Source organism: Otolemur garnettii, unplaced genomic scaffold (assembly GCF_000181295.1).
Source record: "Otolemur garnettii isolate 467f Iridium unplaced genomic scaffold, OtoGar3 scaffold00149, whole genome shotgun sequence".
NCBI classification, from domain to species: Eukaryota; Metazoa; Chordata; class Mammalia; order Primates; family Galagidae; genus Otolemur; species Otolemur garnettii.
In genome coordinates, this window is record NW_003852544.1 from 1,592,271 (window position 1) to 1,612,625 (window position 20,355).

Consider the following 20,355-nt stretch of genomic DNA (forward strand, 5'->3'; position numbering starts at 1 on the left):
GACCTTTCATCCTTCCAGGAAGGCCATACTTCTGTCTGCACATATGCCTGTCCACCTATTAGCAATTTCCGAATTTAATTTGTTAAATGTTTTTATTTTTAACTTTAATAATGTTTTATATAGTAACACATTCACTTAAATCAAAATTTAAAAGGCATGAAATAAGGTAAAAAGTCTCCTTATTTCTGGTCCCTCTATCCTAGTGTTTTCCAACCTTTTTTTATTTCATGGCACACTTGGACCTATTGTTAAACTTCTGTGGCACACTTAAATTATATTGACCAAAAAAAAAAAAAGAGTAAAAAATAGAATATACTTATTGTGCTTTGTACTTCTTTCAAAAATAATGAATGATCTTTAAAATTTTTCACGGTACACCTAAGATCCTCTCATGACACACTAGTTGAAAAACATAGCTCTATTCCCTTCCCCAGAAGCAGCCAAGTTTCCTTGCAGGACACTTGGGTTTATAAAAAGCAATTCTTACTTGAGGAAAGTATAGCAATAGGGAAATGTTGGGCATTGATGAAGAACTTGTTTTGCTGGAGATGGGGTATGGAACAGTCCTCTTGATTCCAATAAAATCAAGTGATGAAGAACCCAAGGCTCTTAGATGGATAGAATCCCAAAATAATGGGATCTTAAGATCTTGAGGAGAGAGAAATGTCATGAGAAATCCTGCTCTTCATGGAGTACCCACCATGTGCTGGGGTCTGCTTGGTGATTTACAGCATTACAGCTTCCCACAGATGTAGTGCAGTAGTTAAGGACCAGCCTCTGAATTTAGACATCTCTGGGCTACAATCCCAGCCCTGCACCTTCCTAGTTTGTGTGACTTTGGGCAAGTTACTCCACCTCTCTGGACTCTGTCTCCCAGTGTAAAATTGGAAGTATTACATGGGAAAACACAAGCTTTGCTGTCAGAGGAGGGTCTGGGGCTTGGTGAGCATCCCCTACCTGTTCCAGTCATTGTTATTTATGTGCACTTCCTCCTTTAAGCCACCCCTGCCAACCTCTGAGAGGGCGTCCAGAGGTGTGGAGCAATATATTGAAAGGCACAGCTTTAAGTGATGGAGCACTAAGGGCCCAGATGGTCCCCACACATGGGCCCCCCACCAGGATGCCTTCCCCTAAATCTGGAAGTTGGAGTTCTTGGCTGTCAGGCAAGGAGGGGCTCCCAGCATCTGGGCTCCCTGTGGTTGGTGGTTTAAAGCAGCCTCTCTCCCCTCCTCACTCTTGCTCAACCGCACCAAGCCTGGGGTTCCCAGGAAAGCCCCTGCCACGTAACTAGCCTATCAGTGGGAGGGATCCTAAGTAGAATGAGGCTCCACAGCTGTTTTCTTGGAAATCATGCTGGTTCTGAGAAGGCCCATGTTTGCTGGACTCTTGAGTAGCTCAGGCCCAGAGAGATGGGAGCTGTTGCATTTGCACATTTTCCATTACTACTGCAAAGCCATTGTGAAAGACTTGGCTTTTTTTTTTTTTGTAGTTTTTGGCTGGGGCTATGTTTGAACCTGCCACCTCCCTCTGGCATATGGGGCTGGTGCCCTACTCCTTTGAGTCATCCTCCTGAAAGACTGGGCTCTTTTAGGAGAACTGAGGTTGTGGAGGGGAATAGTCACCTGGGGCTGGCACAGCGAGCCCCCATACCCATGAGTTCTATGAGGGCTGGGTTTTGGTCCTGCAGACCCATGGGCTCTGCTTTCTCCCAAGTGGCCCCATCTCCAACAAGTGAAGTAGTAGGCTCCTTGAACACCTGTAGAAGTGAAGCCTCTTTAGGCCTCAGTTTCCCCACCTGCCAAACACAAAGAGAACTCTGGCTTGGCTTCCTTCTGGGGGGGAGAGGAGGGGCTATTAATAAGGAAACAGCTTCCCTGGGGCAGGGCAGGGGCACTACTGCCTATTGGTGTATATGTGGTCTGGTGAGTGCCCTGGGCATGGCTCCGAGTCAGCTGTCCTGGCCATCCCGTGGTCCCAGGGGAAGTCAGCAGACTCCTGCCCAGGCCCTGTGCAGCTGCAAATGACCCTGAGCAAGTCGCTTCCCCTCTCAAGGAAAGCTGGGTAGCAGCAGGGACCCCAGTCTCAAAGCCTCAAACTTTGTGTCAACTAACTTCTCTGAGATTCAGTTTCCTTAATCCATCAGCAAGGGTTACAAGCCCAGTGCAGTTAGTGAGTGGAGCATCCTTAGGACACGGTAAGCCCCAGGTCTAGTGATGGCCTGAGAAGTGAAAGGGAGAAGCAGGGTGGACACCAGTGACCCAAGAGCCAGGGTTAAGGCAGTGGGAAGTGCAAGTCATCCTGCAGAGGGAAGTGGGCCTGAGCCCATGGAGGAGGGGCTAGGTGATATCCTGGAATGCCCTGGTCTTCCCCTTGAAGGGAGCTCACTCCATGGTTAGCACTGCTCTTATGACTGATGCTGCCAGTTGCCTTCTGGCCAGGTCTACTGCTGAGGCCAGGTCTATTGCTGCAGCCAGGCCAGCACTGCACAGCCCATTACCCCATGCAGCTGTGAACTGTGGGTCCTGCCTCCCTCTTGCCTTCCTCCTCTTCCTCTTCTGGAGAGCTTCCCTCCAGCTCCCTGCTCAGATAGCCCAGGGAGTGAATAGAAGGAGGGCTGATAACGCATCACCCTGTATTATTCTCTGGCCAGGGCTGGGTTGGTCTCTTCTGTTGCCCCATAGGGCAGGGGTGGAAGTTTAATTAATTAGCTAAACAGGCAATGAAAAAGATTGGGAAATATATATTTTTTCCAAGTGAAAAAAGCTTGAAGGATAGTACCACTTAGTCCTACATCTAACACTCTGGCTTGAAAGTCCTTCCTTGTATCTGACTTAAATATATCAAGCTGCATTTCAGACACTGAGCAACAGGGGAGGAGAAGCAATATAGTACTATGCTTAGTGAAGGAGCTTCCAGCTCCACAATGATTGGCACATGACTAGACCTAGCTGTGCCTCAATTTCCTCATCTGTGAAATGGGATTAATTCAGCCCTACTCAATTTAAGTGGCCTGGAAATCAGGTAATGTATACAAAGCACTTAAAAGAACCTGGCATCCTGGAGGCCAAGAAAAGTCAGCTGTGGATCTAAAAGAGTTGAAAACAGGACCATGAATAGAATTTGCATACCCCTGTTTATAGCAGCATTATTCACAGTAGCTCAAAGGTGGCAGCAACCCAGTGTCTGTTGAGGAATGAATGGATAAACAAAATGTGATGTGTCTGTATGATGGAATATTACTCAGCCTTAAAATGGAAAGAAATTCTGACACATGCTGCAACATGAGTGAACCCTAACAATATTATGCTGAGAGCAGTAAGCCAGTTACAAAAGGACAAATAACTGTATGACTCTACTTATGTGAGGTCCCTAGAGTAGTCAAACTGTAGGGGGTGGCGCCTGTGGCTCAGTGAGTAGGGCGCTGGTCCCATGTACCGAGGTTGGCAGGTTTGAACCCAGCTGGCCAAAATTGCAACAAAAAAATAGCTGGGCGTTATGGCGGGTGCCTCTAGTCCCAGCTACTAGGGAGGCTGAGGCAAGAGAATCTCCTAAGCCCAAGAGCTGGAGGTTGCTGTGAGCTGTGATGTCACGGCACTCTGCCAAGGGTGACAAAGTGAGACTCTGTCTCTAAAAAGAAAAGAGAGAGAGACAGTAGAATGATGTGAGGGGGCTGAGGGTAGAGGGAAGGAAAGTTATTGTGTAATAGGTATAGAGCTTCAGTTTTGCAAGGTGAAGAGTTCTGAAGATGGACGGTGGTGATGGTTGCACAATGTGAATGTACTTAATGCTATAGAACTGTGCACTTATTGATACAATGTTTAAAATAGAAAATTTTTGTTACATGTATTTTACAGTAATAAAAAAAAAAAAACAGCTGCCATTGCTTGAGTAGAGGAAAGTGAGCAGCTGTCCTATAAAGCCTAGGCCTCTCAGCTCTGGGTTGCACACAGGGGCTGACTGTAGCTGCTGGCCAGGTGCTGGCACAACTTGACTGCTGAGCTGGACTTTGGGGGCCATTGCCAGTGTGCTCTTACCTGCTAACCAGCCTGCCTGGTGGAACCAGCAGACTGTCTCTGATTTATCCCCTAGGAGGTGAGAAATAGGATAGCAGCAGGTTACAAACATTCCCAACCGGCATCTGATACTCATTTCCTGCTGAGGGTGGACCCGTGGCTGGCTTCTGGCTCCCTCTGGAAGTGAGTAAGAATAGCTCCTGCCCTGTGAGCCCCACTGGATGTCATCCCTCAGTCCTCTGTGCAGCCCTATTTTCAGTTTTCCCTTGTTTGAGGGACTGAATTCAAAGAGAGAGAGTGACTGGTGCATCACACAGGCAGAAGGCAGGGTTCTCTTTCCCAATCCCTGGCAGTCACTCTGGGTGAGCCATTGTGGGCCACTGGGGATGAGGTTGGCAGCCTTGTCCCTGCCTTGCAAAGCCCATGCTGATCAGGGGCTGTCTCTGAGGGGACAGTGAAGTCTTGTGGGCCTGACAACCCCTCCATGCCATGCAGATTTCCTAATCTGCTTAGAGTTAAGAGGGACACAGGATGGAGCAGAGGCTGGCAGGAGAACCTTGCAAGAATTGCGCAATGAAGCCACAACAGGCAGCAGGCCAGGACCCCTATCATCCATGACTGGATGAATTTGGACTGGGCCTGTCCCCCTCTTCCCATCTGTGCACTGTGGAGCAGATGGAATGACCTCCCAGCCTTGGGCACTGTGGCTCTGTTGACGCATCTGAAAAATGTTATCCCCAGGTCCTTGGGGAGAGGAGGGGTGGGGTATGCAATTGGCTCTGTCCTGGCAGCCTCCTGTGCTCTGCCCCCTGTAAAACCCCCAGGGACAGGATAGATGACAGACTATGCTCAAACCTGGCACTTGGCCACCACTCCTGAAGAGGAAGAGGAAGTTGTCAGTCCCAAGGGGCACCCCCTGAATGTACCCCCCCCCATACTCAGCTGCCTCTCCCAGCTCTGGTAGACCAGTGCCCAGGCTAGTTGTGGGGGTGGGGAAGGAGGAAGGGAGGCGGGAAAGGGGAGGAGGACTAAACACAGGAGCTGCAAGAAGCAGAAGGGAAGCTGGTGCCTAGCTGGGAAATTCCTAAATGACAAGGTCCTTTCCAGAGGGCAGGAATTCCTCTGCTGTGAAATGGGGAAAGAAGTTAATCACCAATGGGTCCCCTCTCACACATCCAGCCTTTCCACCTCTCTCATCCTCACAGACCCTGAGACACAGTTTAGATGAGGGGAAACTGAGGACTAGAAAGTAGTGTGACCTGCTCAAGGCCATACTGAGCGGGTAACACTGTGCTGAGTGATGATAAGCCTGAGCCCTGGGATCTGGGCCTTGTGCTCACTCCCTGCCAACTTCAGAAGCCCTTGGAGTCCAGCCTAAGTCCCAGGGAGGCAGTGCTCAATGGGAGTCTTCCAGGGCTGTATAAACTCAGTGTGAACTGAGTGTGAACTCATACTTTGCCATTTACTGCCTATGTCACCTGGGTGAGTAATTTCACCTTTCTGAGTAGTTCCTGGCTTCAAGCAAGGCCCACTAGTGAGAGGGAATGCCAGGCCCCGGCCTGTGCACAGCTGCCTCTCTCAGTCCCCTGGTCAAAGCTGCAGCTCCCTCCCTTTAGAGCGCCTCCTCCAGGAAGCCCTCTCTAAGCTTCCCTGCCAGAGCAGAAACATTCTGCCCGGAGCCTGAGCCGTGAACTTCACGGCTGAAGTTGGTGGGTGTGTGGGGGAACTCTGTGACGCGGGAAAGTGGCCCCAAGACGCGAGCCCCTTTCAGATAGCCTATCAGAAACTGTCGTCGAACAATGGGCTTGGCGGCGCCAGACGGATCTCGCCGCCCCCCTCCACCGCCCCCACTCCATCCTTCCCCGTACCCCACGTTCCAGACGACTCACTAGCCCCCGTCACCCCTGCCTCGGCTAGTGAGAAGTAGCGACCGCCTCTCATTCCTCTCCTCGGCCGGCTTGGAGACAGGGTCACAGGGACACAGCCCCCGCCACACCAGCCCTGGGCCTCCGCCCGCGGGTTTTCCGCGGTTACGGTGGGAGGGGTGGGGCGGGGGCGGAGTCTACGCCTATTTCAGGCGGCGCCAAGCTGGAGCCGGTACAGCGGCGGCCTGGCCCGGACACAGTAAGTGACTCTGCCTCCGCGTCCGCCCCTCATCGCTCCGAGCGGCTTCTTGCCCGGCCCCGGCCCGGAGTCCCCAGCGGAATTCCCTGAGGGAAGGGCTTGACAACAGCGGAGGGGACACTCCGAGGGACTCTGGCCTCGGACAGCTCCACTGCTAGGGAAACTGAGGCTCCTGCGCTGAACGGCGCTCCCGGTGGGCCTGTGCTGTGGGCCTGTGCTGCAAGAGGCAGGAGGGCTAGGTGGGCGGACAGGGGCAGGGTCTCCCTTCCATTTGCTTAGGAAGGCCCAGACACGTGGCTGACTCCCTGGCTGTGTGACTTAGGCTAAGTCACTTCCTTGCCTGTGCCTGGATGTTCTCATCTGGGGGATGGGTGCACCTCACAAAAGAGGAGCCAGAACCAGGAGCAGAGTGTGTGGCCCTTAGACTTGAGCCAAGCCCTTAGCTCTTAGCCAGGCAGGGAATGAGGGGAGTGAGTGTGCCTGGGTAGAAGCTGCTGAGGGTAGGCCTAGGGGTATCTCTGTTGAGCTGTGGCCACTCTGTATGGACCCACTGTATGTCTCTGAGCAGGCTCCTTCCTGCCTCAGAGGGCCCAATCAGGCTGGGGCTTTAAGGAGTGCCTTCCTGGCCTCTCCCTGGCCTGGCTGTACCTCACTGAGCCTGCACAGCAGACACAGGCTCACAGGACACTTGCCCTCACTGAGCCTCAGCTGTTCCCAGCAGCTGGCTATGATTTTGCCACATCCTCTCAGCAGCACTATGAGGTGAGGGTCCTCATCCCCATTTCACATATGGGGAAACAGGCCTGTGAAGAAAGGGGGTGTCAAGTCAATACACTAGTGAGGGGTGCAGAGGGCCCACAGCTGTTTCTCTTCCCACTACACCAGCCACCTCTGGGAGTCAAAACCTGGGATGAGGCTCAGGGTCCCACTGGGGTACCTTGCTGGACAAGGGGTTTGTGTCACAGAGGAGAAAGTAGTGATACTGTAGGGGACCTGCAGGAGCTGGGTCTGTGTGGGGATGAAGGAGTAGTGTCCTACCTGGAGGGGTGGGACAGTGAGGGCTGAGGTAAGGCTGGTGGGCAGCACTACTGATCAGGGTCACCCTTCCCCCACTCCCAGGGATGGGAGTGCCAGGATGGGGCTGAGTGGACCTGCTGCATAGACCAGCTTCTATGGGTGCTTGGTGTGCAAATAAGATGGGTTGGGAGGGGAAGCTGGGCCAGTGGCGGGCAAGGCAGACATGCCCATTGGCCTTTCACCTGGGGACCTTGGCCTTGGGGCTTCCCAGGACATTCCCTACTTGCTCCTGGAGTGGAATTTACAGGCTGAATGGTGCCAGGGAGCAACTGAGGCCCAGGAGTGTGGGACTCTGCCCAGGGCACCAGGCAAGATGACGGGGTGGGGGTGGGAGACGTGCAGGTTTCCTATCCCCCAACTGACTCTAGTCAAGCCTCGGGGTATGGGGCAAGCCCCTTGGGGGAATGGGACAGGGTACCAGGCTGGTGGAGGTTGCAGGGGCTGTGGGAAGAGACCAACAATTCTAATCTGAGGCCCCATCCTATTGTGCTTGGGGCATGCACTCCTACCACCAGCCTCAGTTTCTCCTTCTGGATGATGGATCATCCTCTCTGCCTTGCAGAAATTTGCAGGGGTTACTTGAAGTCATGATACATGAGGCACAGCTTGATATATTTATTCTTGGGGGTGGGGCAGGCAGGTGGCACCATGGTTACAGGTCATCTCAGTGGCTAGGGAGGCCCAGTTCTGCCTGCTCCCTCCCTCATGGTTAGCCATACTCCCCCGCAGTGGTCTTGGTTTTGCTTTGACAATGGTCAGGGTGCTGGGGAGGGCCCTCCATCTCCTGAATGGAGCTTGTAGGTCATTTGGGAACATGAAGACAGGGGAAGAGCCCGGTGACCTGAGTTCCAAGCCCAAGCTGCTGACGACAGGGGCATTTTAAACCTAAATAACAATATCCTTTCTAGATGATAGAGAGGAAGAAATGTGATGGGCAGCCTGGAAGGGTACAGAGACTAGAAGCTTTTGTGACAAAGATGTCACTCTGTTCAGAAGCAAGTAAGATGGGGCAGAAGCCAGGAAGCCTAGTTCTGGGCCCAAGTTGCTATGTGACCTTAGGCAGTCCTATGCCTCACTGAGCCCCTGGCCTCCAATGACATATGAAAAGCTCTCTGAGGTCCTTTCCCATCCTCTGTGGCTTCTGTAGACCTGAGCCTAGGGCTGGCAGAGAGGATCAGTGTCTGCCCCCTCATGACCCAGCAAGAGCAGCTGTGTTCATGGCAGCCCTCCATGATCCCACAGTGATCTGGGTGCTCTGTGACCCTAAGCTTGGCAACAACCTTTCTGGACTTCTGTTCTTACTGTGTCCAAAGGGCCACCAGCTCATGCCCTATCTCTTCCCCCAGAGTCTCATGGGATCCAAGGAGGTACTCATTCCCTGCAGTCCTTTCTTCCTGCCCAGAGGGTGGTCTGTCAAGGAAGGATTTACCAAAATGAAGTGAAGGCCCCCCCTTCTGGGAAGCTTGTTGTCCCCAGCCTCTTCCCTGTCTCAGGTGGTTCTGGGAGAGGTCACACATGAGGTATTGGAAGAGGAGCTGTGGGAAGTCAGATACTTGTGGCCAGGAAGCTCTGCTCACTGGTGCTCACCTAGGCCAGGAGATGGCCAGAGCTCTGATGGCTGTACAAGTGCAGATACATCAAACGTGCTCAGTGCTGCCACCACAGCTGAGTGCTTGGGCCTGGGAGCCTGGAACCAGGGCCAGTCCACTGTGACCACTGAGTTCTTCATCCTCCCCCATCCCATCTTGCAGGCCTGAGCCAGGGTGATGCTGAAGATGATGACATTCTTTCAAGGCCTTCCAGGCCAGCAGCCTATGCCAGGGACCCTTGACTTCCGTAGAAGCTCCCAGAAGTTGCCCTCCACGTCAGAGGTGGAGTCAGAAGCCTCCATGTCAGAGGCCTCCTCTGAGGACCTGATACCTCCCCCGGAGCCTGGGGTAGCCCCAGACAAGGAAGAGGAAGAAGCATTGAAGAAGAAGAAGAAGAAGAACAAGCCAAAAGGGCTAGCTGGCATGTTCAGTGTCTTTACCAAAGGGAAGAAGAAGAAGGGCCAGCTGAGCTCAGCGGAGCCAGAGAGTGAGCCTGAGACCACTCTGGGGCTGGATGCCCCATTGCCCTCAGGTAGGCTGGCCCCCAGGGGTCCTGCGTTAGAGCTAGGCAGCATGCAGCCCACGTTGGTGGGGTAGGAGGGCATGGGCATGAATGAGCCACTCACCCAGGATTTGGGGGCAGCAAGTTGGGCTTGGAGGTGTGTCTGCCTTCCCTCTTTCACCTGTGCCCCAATAGGATGGGCTGACAAGGGGCCGACCAGGGGCTCGTGAGACACTACCTTTATCCAGTGGGACCCAGCCTCCTACTCTGTGGGAGACTCGTCCTGCAGTCAGGTGGAGTCCCAAGCCATGCGCTAATTCGAGTTTCTGGGTCTCAGTGGAGGATCTCAAGGTGGCCCTGGAGCTTGGACAGCTGGAGGCGGCTCGGCCACTGCTGGCTTTGGAGCGGGAGCTGCAGGAGGCTGCCGCGGGCGGTGCGGGCGAGGAGGAGCTGGTGTGGCGTCAGAGCAAGGTGGAAGCGTTGTACGTGCTGCTGCGCGACCTGGTACTCAGTGTTCTGCGGCGGCCGCTGGAGGTGGCGCCTGAGCGGCTGCGCCAGGCTCTGGCCGTGGTGGTCGAGCAAGAGCGTGAGGATCGCCAGGCGGCCGCGGCGGGGCCGGGGACTTCGGCGCTGGCGGCCACGCGCCCGCGGCGCTGGCTGCAGCTGTGGCAGCGCGGCGTGTTGGAGGCCGCTGAGGAGCGCATGGGCGGGAGGCCGGCCGCGTGCGCCGAGGGCCGCTCGGAGGCTGAGAGCAGCTTTCTGCACATGGGCCGCACCATGAAGGAGGACCTGGAGGCGGTAGTGGAGAGGCTGAAGCCGCTGTTTCCTCCCGAGTTCAACGTGGTGGCGACCTATGCCCAGAGCTACCATGAGCACTTTGCGGCCCACCTGGCCGCCATGGCTCAGTTTGAGCTGTGTGAGCGGGACACCTACATGCTGCTGGTCTGGGTGCAGAATCTCTACCCCAAGTGAGTGCTTCAGGCTGCCGCCCGCCCTGGGGCATGAGTAGGGTGGAGTGGGAGGAGAGCCAAGGCTTGCAGAGAACTCTTTTTAGCGATGCCAGTGCTTATAGACTTGGGATCTGAGAAAGCAGGGATGGGACTTGGACTCAGAAGGATAAACCCTAGCCATGCGAGGTTGCGGCTTAGGCACAGGGACAGGGCTGGGTTGGAGCTGCTTTGCACTTAGCACCCTTGATTTCCTGGGGCCTTAGCCACATTCTGCATTTGAAGAAACTGAGGTACAGAGAATGGCTGGTAAAGACTTCATTCATTCATGAGCTCCCAGTCTGGGGAGGGCGGTGAAGCAGACAATGACAATCCAGAGCAGAAAGGGGTCTGAACAGGTCTGAGGGAGTCCAGGAAGCCAGCCCAGAGATTGCAGGAACCAGAGTCCCTGCCCTGGAGCAGCTTACAGTCTTATGCATGTGAGGAGTCAGGCTGGGGAGGGACTAGGCCAGGCCGGGAAGAAGGTGGGAGGGAGGATGATGTTCCTGACAGAGGTCATGGCATCTTAAAGGGCCTGAGCCTTGTGGCATTCTGGGAGTCAGCAGAACTTGTCAGAGTGTTTAGATTTGTCTGGCAAATCTGGGAGCACTGAGAGCAGCTATGGGGGCACCCTTGGGCAGGACAGTCAGTGCGGGTGGGATAGGGCAGGGGTCCAATTGGAAAGATCTGGTCTTGCAGTGTCACCCTATGAGCCTATGGCAGAGCTGGGGTCTGGCTGTGCTAATGGAGGACAGCTGGTATCCCAGCTGGGTACAGCCTCAGGCATCCCCTATTGGCCAAGACTCCATGGATTACTGAGTATGCCTCATATTCACACAAACTGCATAGGGAGAGCCATGTACTACAGGGTGGAAATGTCCAGCACATGGGAGGCCAGGGGCTTTTATTGTGAGGGCTCAGCTGCTGCCCCCCCCCCCCAGGCCATGAAGCCTCTGAAGGAAGCTGGAGCTGGAGCTGGAGACAGTATAGGAAGTGTCTGAGGCTTTGAAGACATTTGGGTGGCATTGGGCTCAGTTAGTGCTGATGGGTCAGTCTCTGGTGGAAGACAGAGAAAGAGCCCAGTGGGATGGTGGGTGAAGAGTCAACAGGGCATAAGGAAACTGTCATAGGACAGGGCTACAAGAGAGATAGCCCAGCCTCAAGCCAGTTCCTGCTTGTTGTCCTGACTTGCCAGGAAATGCCAGGCATTTACACCTCTGCCTATCAGTCTTCCTGTCCCAGTGACCTTAGGGTCTCCTAGCCTGGGACCCACAGCAAGAAACTAAGGTCAAGCTGGCCATGGCTCCTGGTGAAGGGGTACATGGCTCCTGGTCCAGGGAGGCATTGCTGAAACGTGTGGCCAGAAGTGTGGGGAACAGAAGGACAGCTGCATCTAGATGGGGTGAGGGAAACAGAGAGGGTCATTCTTAAGCCTCCAAACAGACAAAGGCCCCTTAGGAAGTGCTAGGGCTGGACAGGTCCCTTGGGAACTCAGGGACCCTGCAGAGGCGCCATGAGAGTGAGCTGAGACGCCTCCCTGGAACAGTTCAAGGACAGCCCTTCCTGCCTAGGCTGGCCCACCCTCTGGGGGCTGCAAGGCTAGCCTGGTTGGGGGGATGGCAGGGCTGGCAAGATGCCCAAGGTCAGAAGGTCTGGGAGGCCAAAGAGCTGGGTGGGTCTCAGGGTTGCTGTGGGCTGGCTTGGGGCAGAGAGATGAGATTTGGAAGGTGTGACTGCTGGGCTGAGAAGGGGCTCCTGAAGTCAGGGACAAGTGGATGAGAGTTGGAGGCCACCAGGGTATCAGGGTGGCTTGAGGGTAATGAATCTTAGGGGTTATTTAGGGACTAGTGTGGATGTGGGGCTGAAAGTGAGGGGAGACATGATAATGATTTCAGGTTTCTGACCTGAACCAAAGAGCAAATGGAGGACCCATTATCTGAAATGGAGAACAGGGTGGGGGTGCTGGAGGGTACAGGGGGAGCCTGGGCATGCCAGGAACCAGAGACAGAGGCTAAGAAGGTAGGTTCCTGAATGAGGGATGGTACTGAGTGGGTGCCCCTCTCCTTATGCCAGCCTCCCTCTGTCCACAGTGATATTATCAACAGCCCCAAGCTGGCAGATGAGCTGCAGGGTGTCGGGCTGGGGAACCTCCTGCCCCCAAAGCAAATCCGGCTGTTGGAGGCCACATTCCTGTCTAATGAGGTGGTGAGTCTTGCACTGGGACCAGGACCTGGGCAGTGAGGGGCTGTAAGGCAACTCAGAGGGGATCAGAGACAGACTGGGTAGAAGCAGGGAGCCTGACAAGGACTTGTAGGTAAGCAGGGAGGTGGGTCAGTGCTATGATGACCTACCCCTTCTGCCCCCAGGTCAAAGTGAAGGAGCTGATGGACCGTGCCCTGAAGCTGGAGTCACAGCACTGGGTCCAGAATGTGGCCCCCCAGAGGTTGGATGGTCACTGCCACAGTGAGCTGGCCATTGACATCATCCAGGTATCATAGGCTGCCCCATGTACAACCTACATGGTGTACACGTACAGTCCATGCATGTGCAAGCAGAGACCTGTGCCCATGTACTCCTGTGTGGATAGACATGCCCACTTCCTGGCACCCCCCTTATTCCAGCATGTTCCTTACCCCATCCCAGCCGCAGTCCAGGAGAATCCCTGCTCAGCTCACCTATCACTACCTTGCAGATCATCTCCCAGGCCCAGTCCAAGGCCGAGAGCATCACCCCTGAATTGGGCATGCAGATAAAGCAAGTGCTGCTGGCGGAGCTGTCTGCATTCCTTAGGAGGTGGGTGTGTGCATGTGTACCTGGAATGTGACCCTGCAGCCACCTGGCTCAGAGGGTCCAAGTTAGATCAGCCTCCACCCCACCCCACTGGATGCTGAGAGCCTCAGGAGGTCTGACCCTCACCAGGACTCAGGGTGGAGCTTCTTGCCCTCTAGTCAGCAAAGCTGACAGGACAGCAGCCCCAGAAGGGACCGAGATCCCTGCTACCCCTTCACCGACACCCCTGAGGATTCTTCCAGCTAACTATATCCCCTCTGGTCTTCCAGCAGTAAGAGCTCTGGGGGAAGGGCTGGGAGCAGCACTGCAGGGCTTGTGTTCTCTTCAGGAGCCCTGGAGGGTCTCTGGATTGTAAAGCTTGTGGAGTCAGTAGCATGATGCTTAGGGTCTAGCAGCCCCTTCCTGAGCTGTGGGGAGACAATCAAATGGAAAAAGTTCTCTGTAAAACCAGGGAGGGTGGCAGGGGCGGGCTGCAGGCTGCTATTGTGTTTGTGCTGGTCCTGAATGTGCCCTTTCTGGTTTCACCAGCTACCAGCGCACCTTTGATGAATTTCTGGAGAGATGCAAACAGCTGAGCAATTACAGGGCCAATGTCATTGCCAACATCAACAACTGCCTGTCCTTCCGGTGAGAATGCTCTAAGAGCTTGCGGGAGGAGTGGCAGGGCTTGGCCTGTGGGTAGAGGCTAGTTGGGGATGAGAGGAGGAAGAGCTGCTCAAACAAAGAAGTGGATTTAAAGTTAAGAAGACATGTAAGGAAAAGACTGGGGCCTGCGGTAGTGGCAGCAGCAGCAGCAGCAAACCTCAATGCTGGATGGCTCAAGCACTTATGCAAATGATTTACTCTTTATTTTCCCCTTTTAATAGCAGGTACAATAGAGCAGGTACAATGATGATGCCTGTTAAGCTGGTGGACAAATTGAGTCATGGAGAGGCTGACTTGCCCTCAGTTAGAAGGGAATGTAGTGTAAGTGTGTGCTAGGAGGCATGGAGAGCATGGACAAGAGGACTTGGTTTTGATCCCACAGAGGAGGAGCCATCAAATGTTCTAGAATGAGGAGGGGGGCTCACTGCTTTCCTGGGTGTGTGGCTATAGGCTGGGTGACCTTCTTGCTTCTGTCTCCCAGGACAGCCATGGAACAGAAGTGGCAGGTCCCACAGGACCCCCTAAGGCCCCTGAATGAGCTCAAGAGCCATGGCTTTGACTCCCTGCTCCAGGACATGTTCATGGACCTGAAGGTGGTATCCTGGGGCAGGCTGGGGAGGGTGCCCCTGGGGAGGACACATTCTGAGCCTGTGGGAGGCATGGAGCAGGGCCAGGTACTGTGCCAGGTGATGGGGCCCTAGAAGGCTCCTAACTTTGCCTGTCACTTCGTACTGGGGCTTGGCCTGAAAGGGGCTACCAGGGCTGGGAGGGCTTGGAGAAATAGACCCAGACATGTTCCCAGGTTTAGTCATATTTTTCCTCTAAGTCCCCAGACTTTCCTTCTCTGTCCCTGTGTCCAACTCCCAGCTCCTAATGCATGGGGCCTTTGGCATCAGGGTCACTTCTCCTCTGGGCCAAGAAATCCACAGAAAATCCTGTGAATTAAAATAGTTCCTTTAACAGAGGTTGGCATGAGGGTCCTTCAAAAGGAAGAGAAGATATTCTCTGCCCAGTGTTTGGGACTAGAGGCCACATGTGGTTCAAGGCTAGTGAAGTCCTTACCAGTGACCCTGGATCTCTTGGCACCAGGTCTCGAAGGCTCAGCCAAGCATAAGGATTTGTTTATGCAGGAATTTATTTATTTAAGAGGGAGGCAATGGAAAAGGCTTTGGGCCAGCAGACAGGCCATCCTGGCCCCTGAGCCACAGCTGTATGACCTTGAAGAAGGATGTACAAACCCTGCCTCCAATTTCCTGTCTATGAGCAGGGACCTAAGCTCTGCCCAGGTTCTCTGGGATTCCTTGAGCTCCCTCCCCCAGCCCTCCTACTGTGCACGTGTGTCTGTGTGTGTGTCTGCAGATGGTGGCCCTGCCTCTCCAGGGTGTGACCAGACTTCCTGCCTCTCCCTTCTCAGACACTCTTTAAGAAATTCACACAGACCCGCTGGACAACCCCAGCAGAGACCCTGGAGGAAATCATTGCCACCGTGGGTGGGAAGCTGTCTGAGTTCTCAGAACTGCAAGACTGTTTCCGGGAGGTAAGGAGGCTCTGGGCTGGTAGCTAGGCCTGGAGAAGTAGGGGGGCAGCTTGGGCATGTGCGCCAACACATGTGTCCACCCACACCCACACTGGCTCACACGCATGCACATGTGTGCACTCTTACCCTGTTATCTATCTCTTGGGGATTCCTGGATTCAAGGCTTCAAGGGAGGTGGTGAGCTCCCCATCAGTGGTTGGCTCATATGACCCTGGTTGTTCGCCCTCCCAGGAGCTCATGGAGGTCATACACTTGCACCTGGTGAAGGAGTACATCATCCGCCTCAGCAAGCGGCGCGTGATTCTCAGGACGGCCGAGCAGCAGCAGCAACTGGCAAAGCATATCCTGGCCAATGCCGAGGTCATCCAGAACTTCTGCACCCAGAACGTAAGCCCCTGCTCACTCCTCTTTTGCCCCTTGGAGCGCGCTCCTTTTTACCTTCAACCTTTTCAGGGTCCATAACAGAACTCTCAGGGCCTCTTGAAGCCCAACCAGCTATTGACCTGAGCTTCTCTGGGCCCCTGGGTATCTGTGAGGATATGGGCAGGCTCCTTCCAACCACACCTGTGCCTGCAGGGCTCCCCTGCAACCTGGCTGCATCCGGCCCTCCCCAGGCTTGCTGAGATCATTCGCCTGCAGGATCCCAGTGCTATCAAGATTGAGGTAGCCACTTATGCCACCTGCTACCCCGACTTCAGGTGAGAACTAGGGGGACTGAGCTGTTAGCCTGGCCCTACCAGGCCCCTCTGTGGTGAGGGGCCATATGGGGCTGGCATTAGGAGCCCAGAAACTGATATTCCACAGTGGTGCAGTCATGATAGCTGACCTCTGCTGTTTGCTGACTGTGTGTAGTCACCGTGCCAAGATCTTTACCAGGGACTTAATTTGACTCATTTAGTCTTTGCCATGGCCTTACAAGGCTGACACGTCAATCTCATTTTACAAATTAGGCCTGGAGAGCTTAAGGAGTGTGTCTAAGATGACACAGATAGTTAGTAGTGGAGCCAAGGTGAAAAGACCAGGCAGTCTGGCTCCCCACCCGTGCTGTTAGCCTTATGTGACACTGCCTCCTGAGACCTGAGAGACCAGGGTCTACCACTCAGCCTGGAGACCTGGGGGCCCTAGACCTGTGCCCTGGGCTCTGAGGCTCCTGTTTGGGAGTGGAAGATTAGCACGTGGCTGCCTGGGGATCTGGTGAGCCAGGGACATTGTTTCTCTCTGGAATGGTAAGAAAAATTCAAATGGGTCTTGATAGGGGTTGACTCATCTTAGCCCAGGTCAGCTCCTGGCTGATCCACTCCACCCACCTAAGCACCTGGTTGCCCATCTACTCATCTACCCAACCATCTGCTTACCCATCCATCCACTCATCCCACCAGCAATTGTTTAGCAGTCTGCTAGGTACCAGGCTCTGTTCTAGGCACCAGGATGCAGTGAAACGCAGGACAAGCAGTTCCCATTCCTTTGAGAGGCAGCGATAAAGAAGTAATCAGACAAAGAAATATAATTGCAAGCAGTAATGAGTTTAGCCAAGGTCATGATCAAAGAAGGGGCTTTAGAGATGGGAAAGTTTCTTGGGGAAGGTGACATTTTAGCTGATACCTAAAGATGGGAAGTTGCTAATCATCTCAAGTGTGGGAAAGAGCATTCCAGGAGAAACAACCAATGCAAAGGCCACTCTTGGGACCACTGGCTGCCGGAGCATGTCAGGAGCAAGGAAGGCCTCTTAGTGGGCAGGAGATTGGCTGTAGGGCCCTGTGGCACTGGCTAGGAGTCTGGGGAGCCAGAAAGAGATTTGAGTGGGGATGTTGGTGACCAGCTGGGCTCACAGGTTAATCTCTTTTCCAGCAAAGGTCACCTGAGCGCCATCCTAGCCATCAAGGGGAACCTATCCCCCAGCGATGTAAAAAGCATCCGGAGTATCCTCGATGTCAACACAGAGGTGCAAGAGCCCTCCAGATCCTTATTTTCCCTTATAAAGGTTGGTTAGCATTTCCTGTGGTACGACTTGCTTGGGAGCACCCAGAAACTATTGGGTACCATCCCACATGCAGCAATAACCCTGTCACGGGACTGTGCAGACCAGCCCTGGCTCATGGCCTCTCCTGTGCCTTTGAACTCTGCTGCTGCTTCTGCCTATCCCTGCCAAAGTGCAGGCCCCTGGGCAGCTCAACTAGGTTAACCCATGCTTTGCTTCTGTGTCTGGTGGGGGCAGAGCACCCACTGTGAGAAGCCAATAAGGAAATACCTAAGAAACTCTCTATAAATCGTCGTCGATTGTGTGTGCACACAGGAGGGAGCCAAGAGAGACAGTGCCACCAGGGCAAGGGTCTTGGACCACCTTGTGTCCAGGGGACCTTTCCACAGTGTGCCTCCTGGTTGAGTCTGAGCCCCTTATTTACCCCCCAAGAGTCAAGGAAGAGCTACACCTATCCTGCCTCCTTCAGCCAGGACCACAAAAAGCTGGGTTTGGCAAGTCTGGAATTCAAGACAGAATTGAAAGAAAAAAAGGTAAAGAACTGTTATCTGGGGCCTGGAAAGGGACTTCTGGGGTCATGTGGTATGTTGGGAGCAGAGCCAGCATCAGAGACTTCCGGATTGCCCACCTGCTGGCTGCCCTGGGAGATCAGACCTTGACCCCTCTCTACAATCTAAAGGCTTTTTCCCCCAAAGGTTCCAATGGGAGCCTTGGTGTTTACCATAGCGGGGCCCAGGACCTCCTGGGTCTTCTTGGATTTACCCTCCTGTTATTTAGGGACAGGGCCCAGGGTGCCTTAATGGGCCCTGCCACCTAAGTGTCTGGCTGAGGTCTGAGCAAGCTTGACCTCTGACTCCTTGGCCTCTGTAATGGTTGCTTATGTGTCATAGACTTAGTGAATTTCAGCAGGAACATATCCCAAAGTTGTTTCCTATTGCTTCTGTGACACATTTTCACAGACTTACTGGATTACAACAGGAAGGTATCCCACAGTTCTGTAGGTCGAAAGTCCAACATGGGCCTAAAATCAAGGTATCTGAAGAGCCTTCTGGAAGAATTCATTACCTGGCCTTTACATTTCCAGAAGCTGCTGATATGTCTTGATTCAAGGTCCCTTCATCTTCAGAGCTAGCAGGGAATAGTTGAATCCTTTTCCTATCACATCCGGGAGACCTCCTTTCCTCCCTCTGCCACTTAAGGACCCTTGTGATGACCCTTGTGATTAAGCTTACCCAGATAATACAAGGTCATCTCCCTGTTTTAAGGTCAGCGGATTAGCAACCTTAATTCCATCTGCAATCTGACTTCCTATTTGCCATGTAACCAGCATAGTCACAGACTGGGGAGTGGCACGTGGAAGCTTTAGGGAGGCTGTTCTGTCCACCATGGGCTCTGCCTATCCCCTGTCCTTCAGGGGACTTCATTCTACCCCAGGAAAACAGGAGTTCAGTTTCCCTGCTCAGCTTCTGCCATCCCACAGCCCCTTTCAGCACAGAAAGGGCAGTTCAGTTGCAATTATGCCTTGGACCTCTTGGGTTGTTCCCTTTTCCCAGGTACTGCCTTATGGAATTGTGGCCGAGAATTGGCTGTTGTAAATATGCACAAGGTTTCTGTACATTTGTAGTAATTAGCATGTTTGATGTTAATATTGTTTTTGATAGTACTGCTTTTGTATGTGTATATTCAGAACAAGATCCAAGTTTTTATAGTTTGATATAAAGCTGACTTCAAAAGTGGCTATGGAGTGGTTTATTTGGGGAGCTGCAAAATGATGGGATTGGGGGAATCCTTAATACTTTCTCTCAAGGTCTGGGCAAACCATGTCTTCCAGTGCTCTGTGTCAAATCCCCAACCATTGGGGGCCCTAACCAGAGTGCCCCCTGGGTCCAGGTGGGAGAATGACCCAGCTCTTCTCACTTGTGAGCATGACCTTTTCAGTCATGTCCCTCTTCTGTGCCTCAGTTTCCTCATCTGTAAAAACGAGATCATGACCCTTTGGGGCTCCCCTCCACTGTCCTTTACTAAGGATGATGGGGGTGGTGGGAGGGTGGGGTGGACCCGTGAGGTGGACCCATTAGGAAACTTATGTTCATATTTCTGGCACTGACCCTGATAGCCACTGCTATGAGCAGAAGCAGCCACGGTTTGTGTTCAGAGATGGCCACAGCTGCCAGGGAACACTGGTCTGTCTTCTCCAAATCTCAATTTTGGCCTGGAATTTGAGAAAGAGTGGAGTCCCGCAGGAGGGAAGGAGTATCTTGGTAAATCCATTCCACAGAACCCAGGGAGAGACATAAGGGAAGCCCTGTGCAGTTGGTGGTCCTGTGGGAAGAGCCTGGATGTCAGCTGGGCAGCACAGGGCAGAGGAGGCCATTTCTATAGAGAGTTCCATCAGTGGGGCCAATGGGCATGGGGGTGGGAAGCAAAGATAGAGGGAGACAAAGGTTAGGGCAGGCATCCTCAAACTACGGCCCACGGGCCACATGCGGCCTGCCTAGGACATTTATCCAGCTCGCCAGGTTTTTTGCCTCTGCTGCCTATCCTGCTTAGCAGCCAATTCATCCTGGGGCCTGCAGTCCGGCCCTCCAACAGTCTGAGGGACAGTGAACTGGCCCCCAGTTTAAAAAGTTTGAGGACCCCTGGGTTAGGGCCTAGAGGGGACTCCTGCTGCTGGCTATGGGCTGCTGGGTGGTTCAGGCATTGGGGGGAGCAGTTGGGAGAAAGGGACCAGGGTACCCCTCCCTTATATGGGTGAGCCAGGCAAGAGAGATGAGAACTGAGGACAGATAGAAATTTAAATTGATAGTGCAGGCTTAACTGACTGACAGGCAGCTGAGGTCCAGGTGGGGTTCCAAGCCCCCACTCACTGCAGCCAGGGCCAGCAGGGTCTTGGAACAGGAAAGTAGCAGGACTTGGAGGTGACTGGACCCCTCTAGGCCATGCCCCTAACCTGAGAGAGGAGTGGTTTCCAGGCTTCTGGATAGACTCTAGCTCTAGCTCCAGGCAGTATCTCAAAGTTCCCACTGTTCTAGCTCTCTCAGGGAGGGGTCTTGGCTTGTCACTCTGCAGGCCAGAGAGGGCCTATAGAGGCCCATAGCTTTCATGGAGTAGGGA

The 20,355-nt window shown here is 53.7% G+C and overlaps 1 protein-coding gene across 2 annotated transcripts; it reads left to right on the plus strand.

Moving 5' to 3' along the window:
- The first annotated feature begins 6,108 nt into the window (after window positions 1-6,108).
- Window positions 6,109-18,948, plus strand: TNFAIP2 (TNF alpha induced protein 2). Of its 2 annotated transcripts, XM_023518887.1 has the most exons (13): window positions 6,109-6,137; window positions 8,966-9,335; window positions 9,643-10,273; window positions 12,382-12,496; window positions 12,658-12,780; window positions 12,984-13,084; window positions 13,610-13,708; window positions 14,208-14,319; window positions 15,141-15,263; window positions 15,495-15,650; window positions 15,840-15,961; window positions 17,112-17,244; window positions 17,674-18,948. In XM_023518887.1, the coding sequence occupies exons 2-13, from the start codon at window positions 8,981-8,983 to the stop codon at window positions 17,761-17,763; spliced, it is 2,160 nt and encodes a 719-aa protein (XP_023374655.1). In that variant the 5' UTR covers window positions 6,109-6,137; window positions 8,966-8,980; the 3' UTR covers window positions 17,764-18,948. The 2 variants fall into 2 exon arrangements, with proteins under 2 accessions (XP_023374655.1, XP_003799380.3); XM_003799332.3 differs by lacking the exon at window positions 6,109-6,137 and having other exon boundaries at window positions 8,981-9,335; window positions 17,112-17,749.
- The last annotated feature ends 1,407 nt before the right edge of the window (window positions 18,949-20,355 follow it).

Excerpts from the sequence above, each read along its gene's own strand:
- TNFAIP2 (XM_023518887.1), top strand. The coding sequence starts at position 8,981 with ATGCTGAAGATGATGACATTCTTTCAAGGCCTTCCAGGCCAGCAGCCT. Across the intron at positions 10,274-12,381 it reads GTGCAGAATCTCTACCCCAA|TGATATTATCAACAGCCCCA; the intron begins GTGAGTGCTTCA and ends CTCTGTCCACAG. Across the intron at positions 14,320-15,140 it reads ACATGTTCATGGACCTGAAG|ACACTCTTTAAGAAATTCAC; the intron begins GTGGTATCCTGG and ends CTCCCTTCTCAG.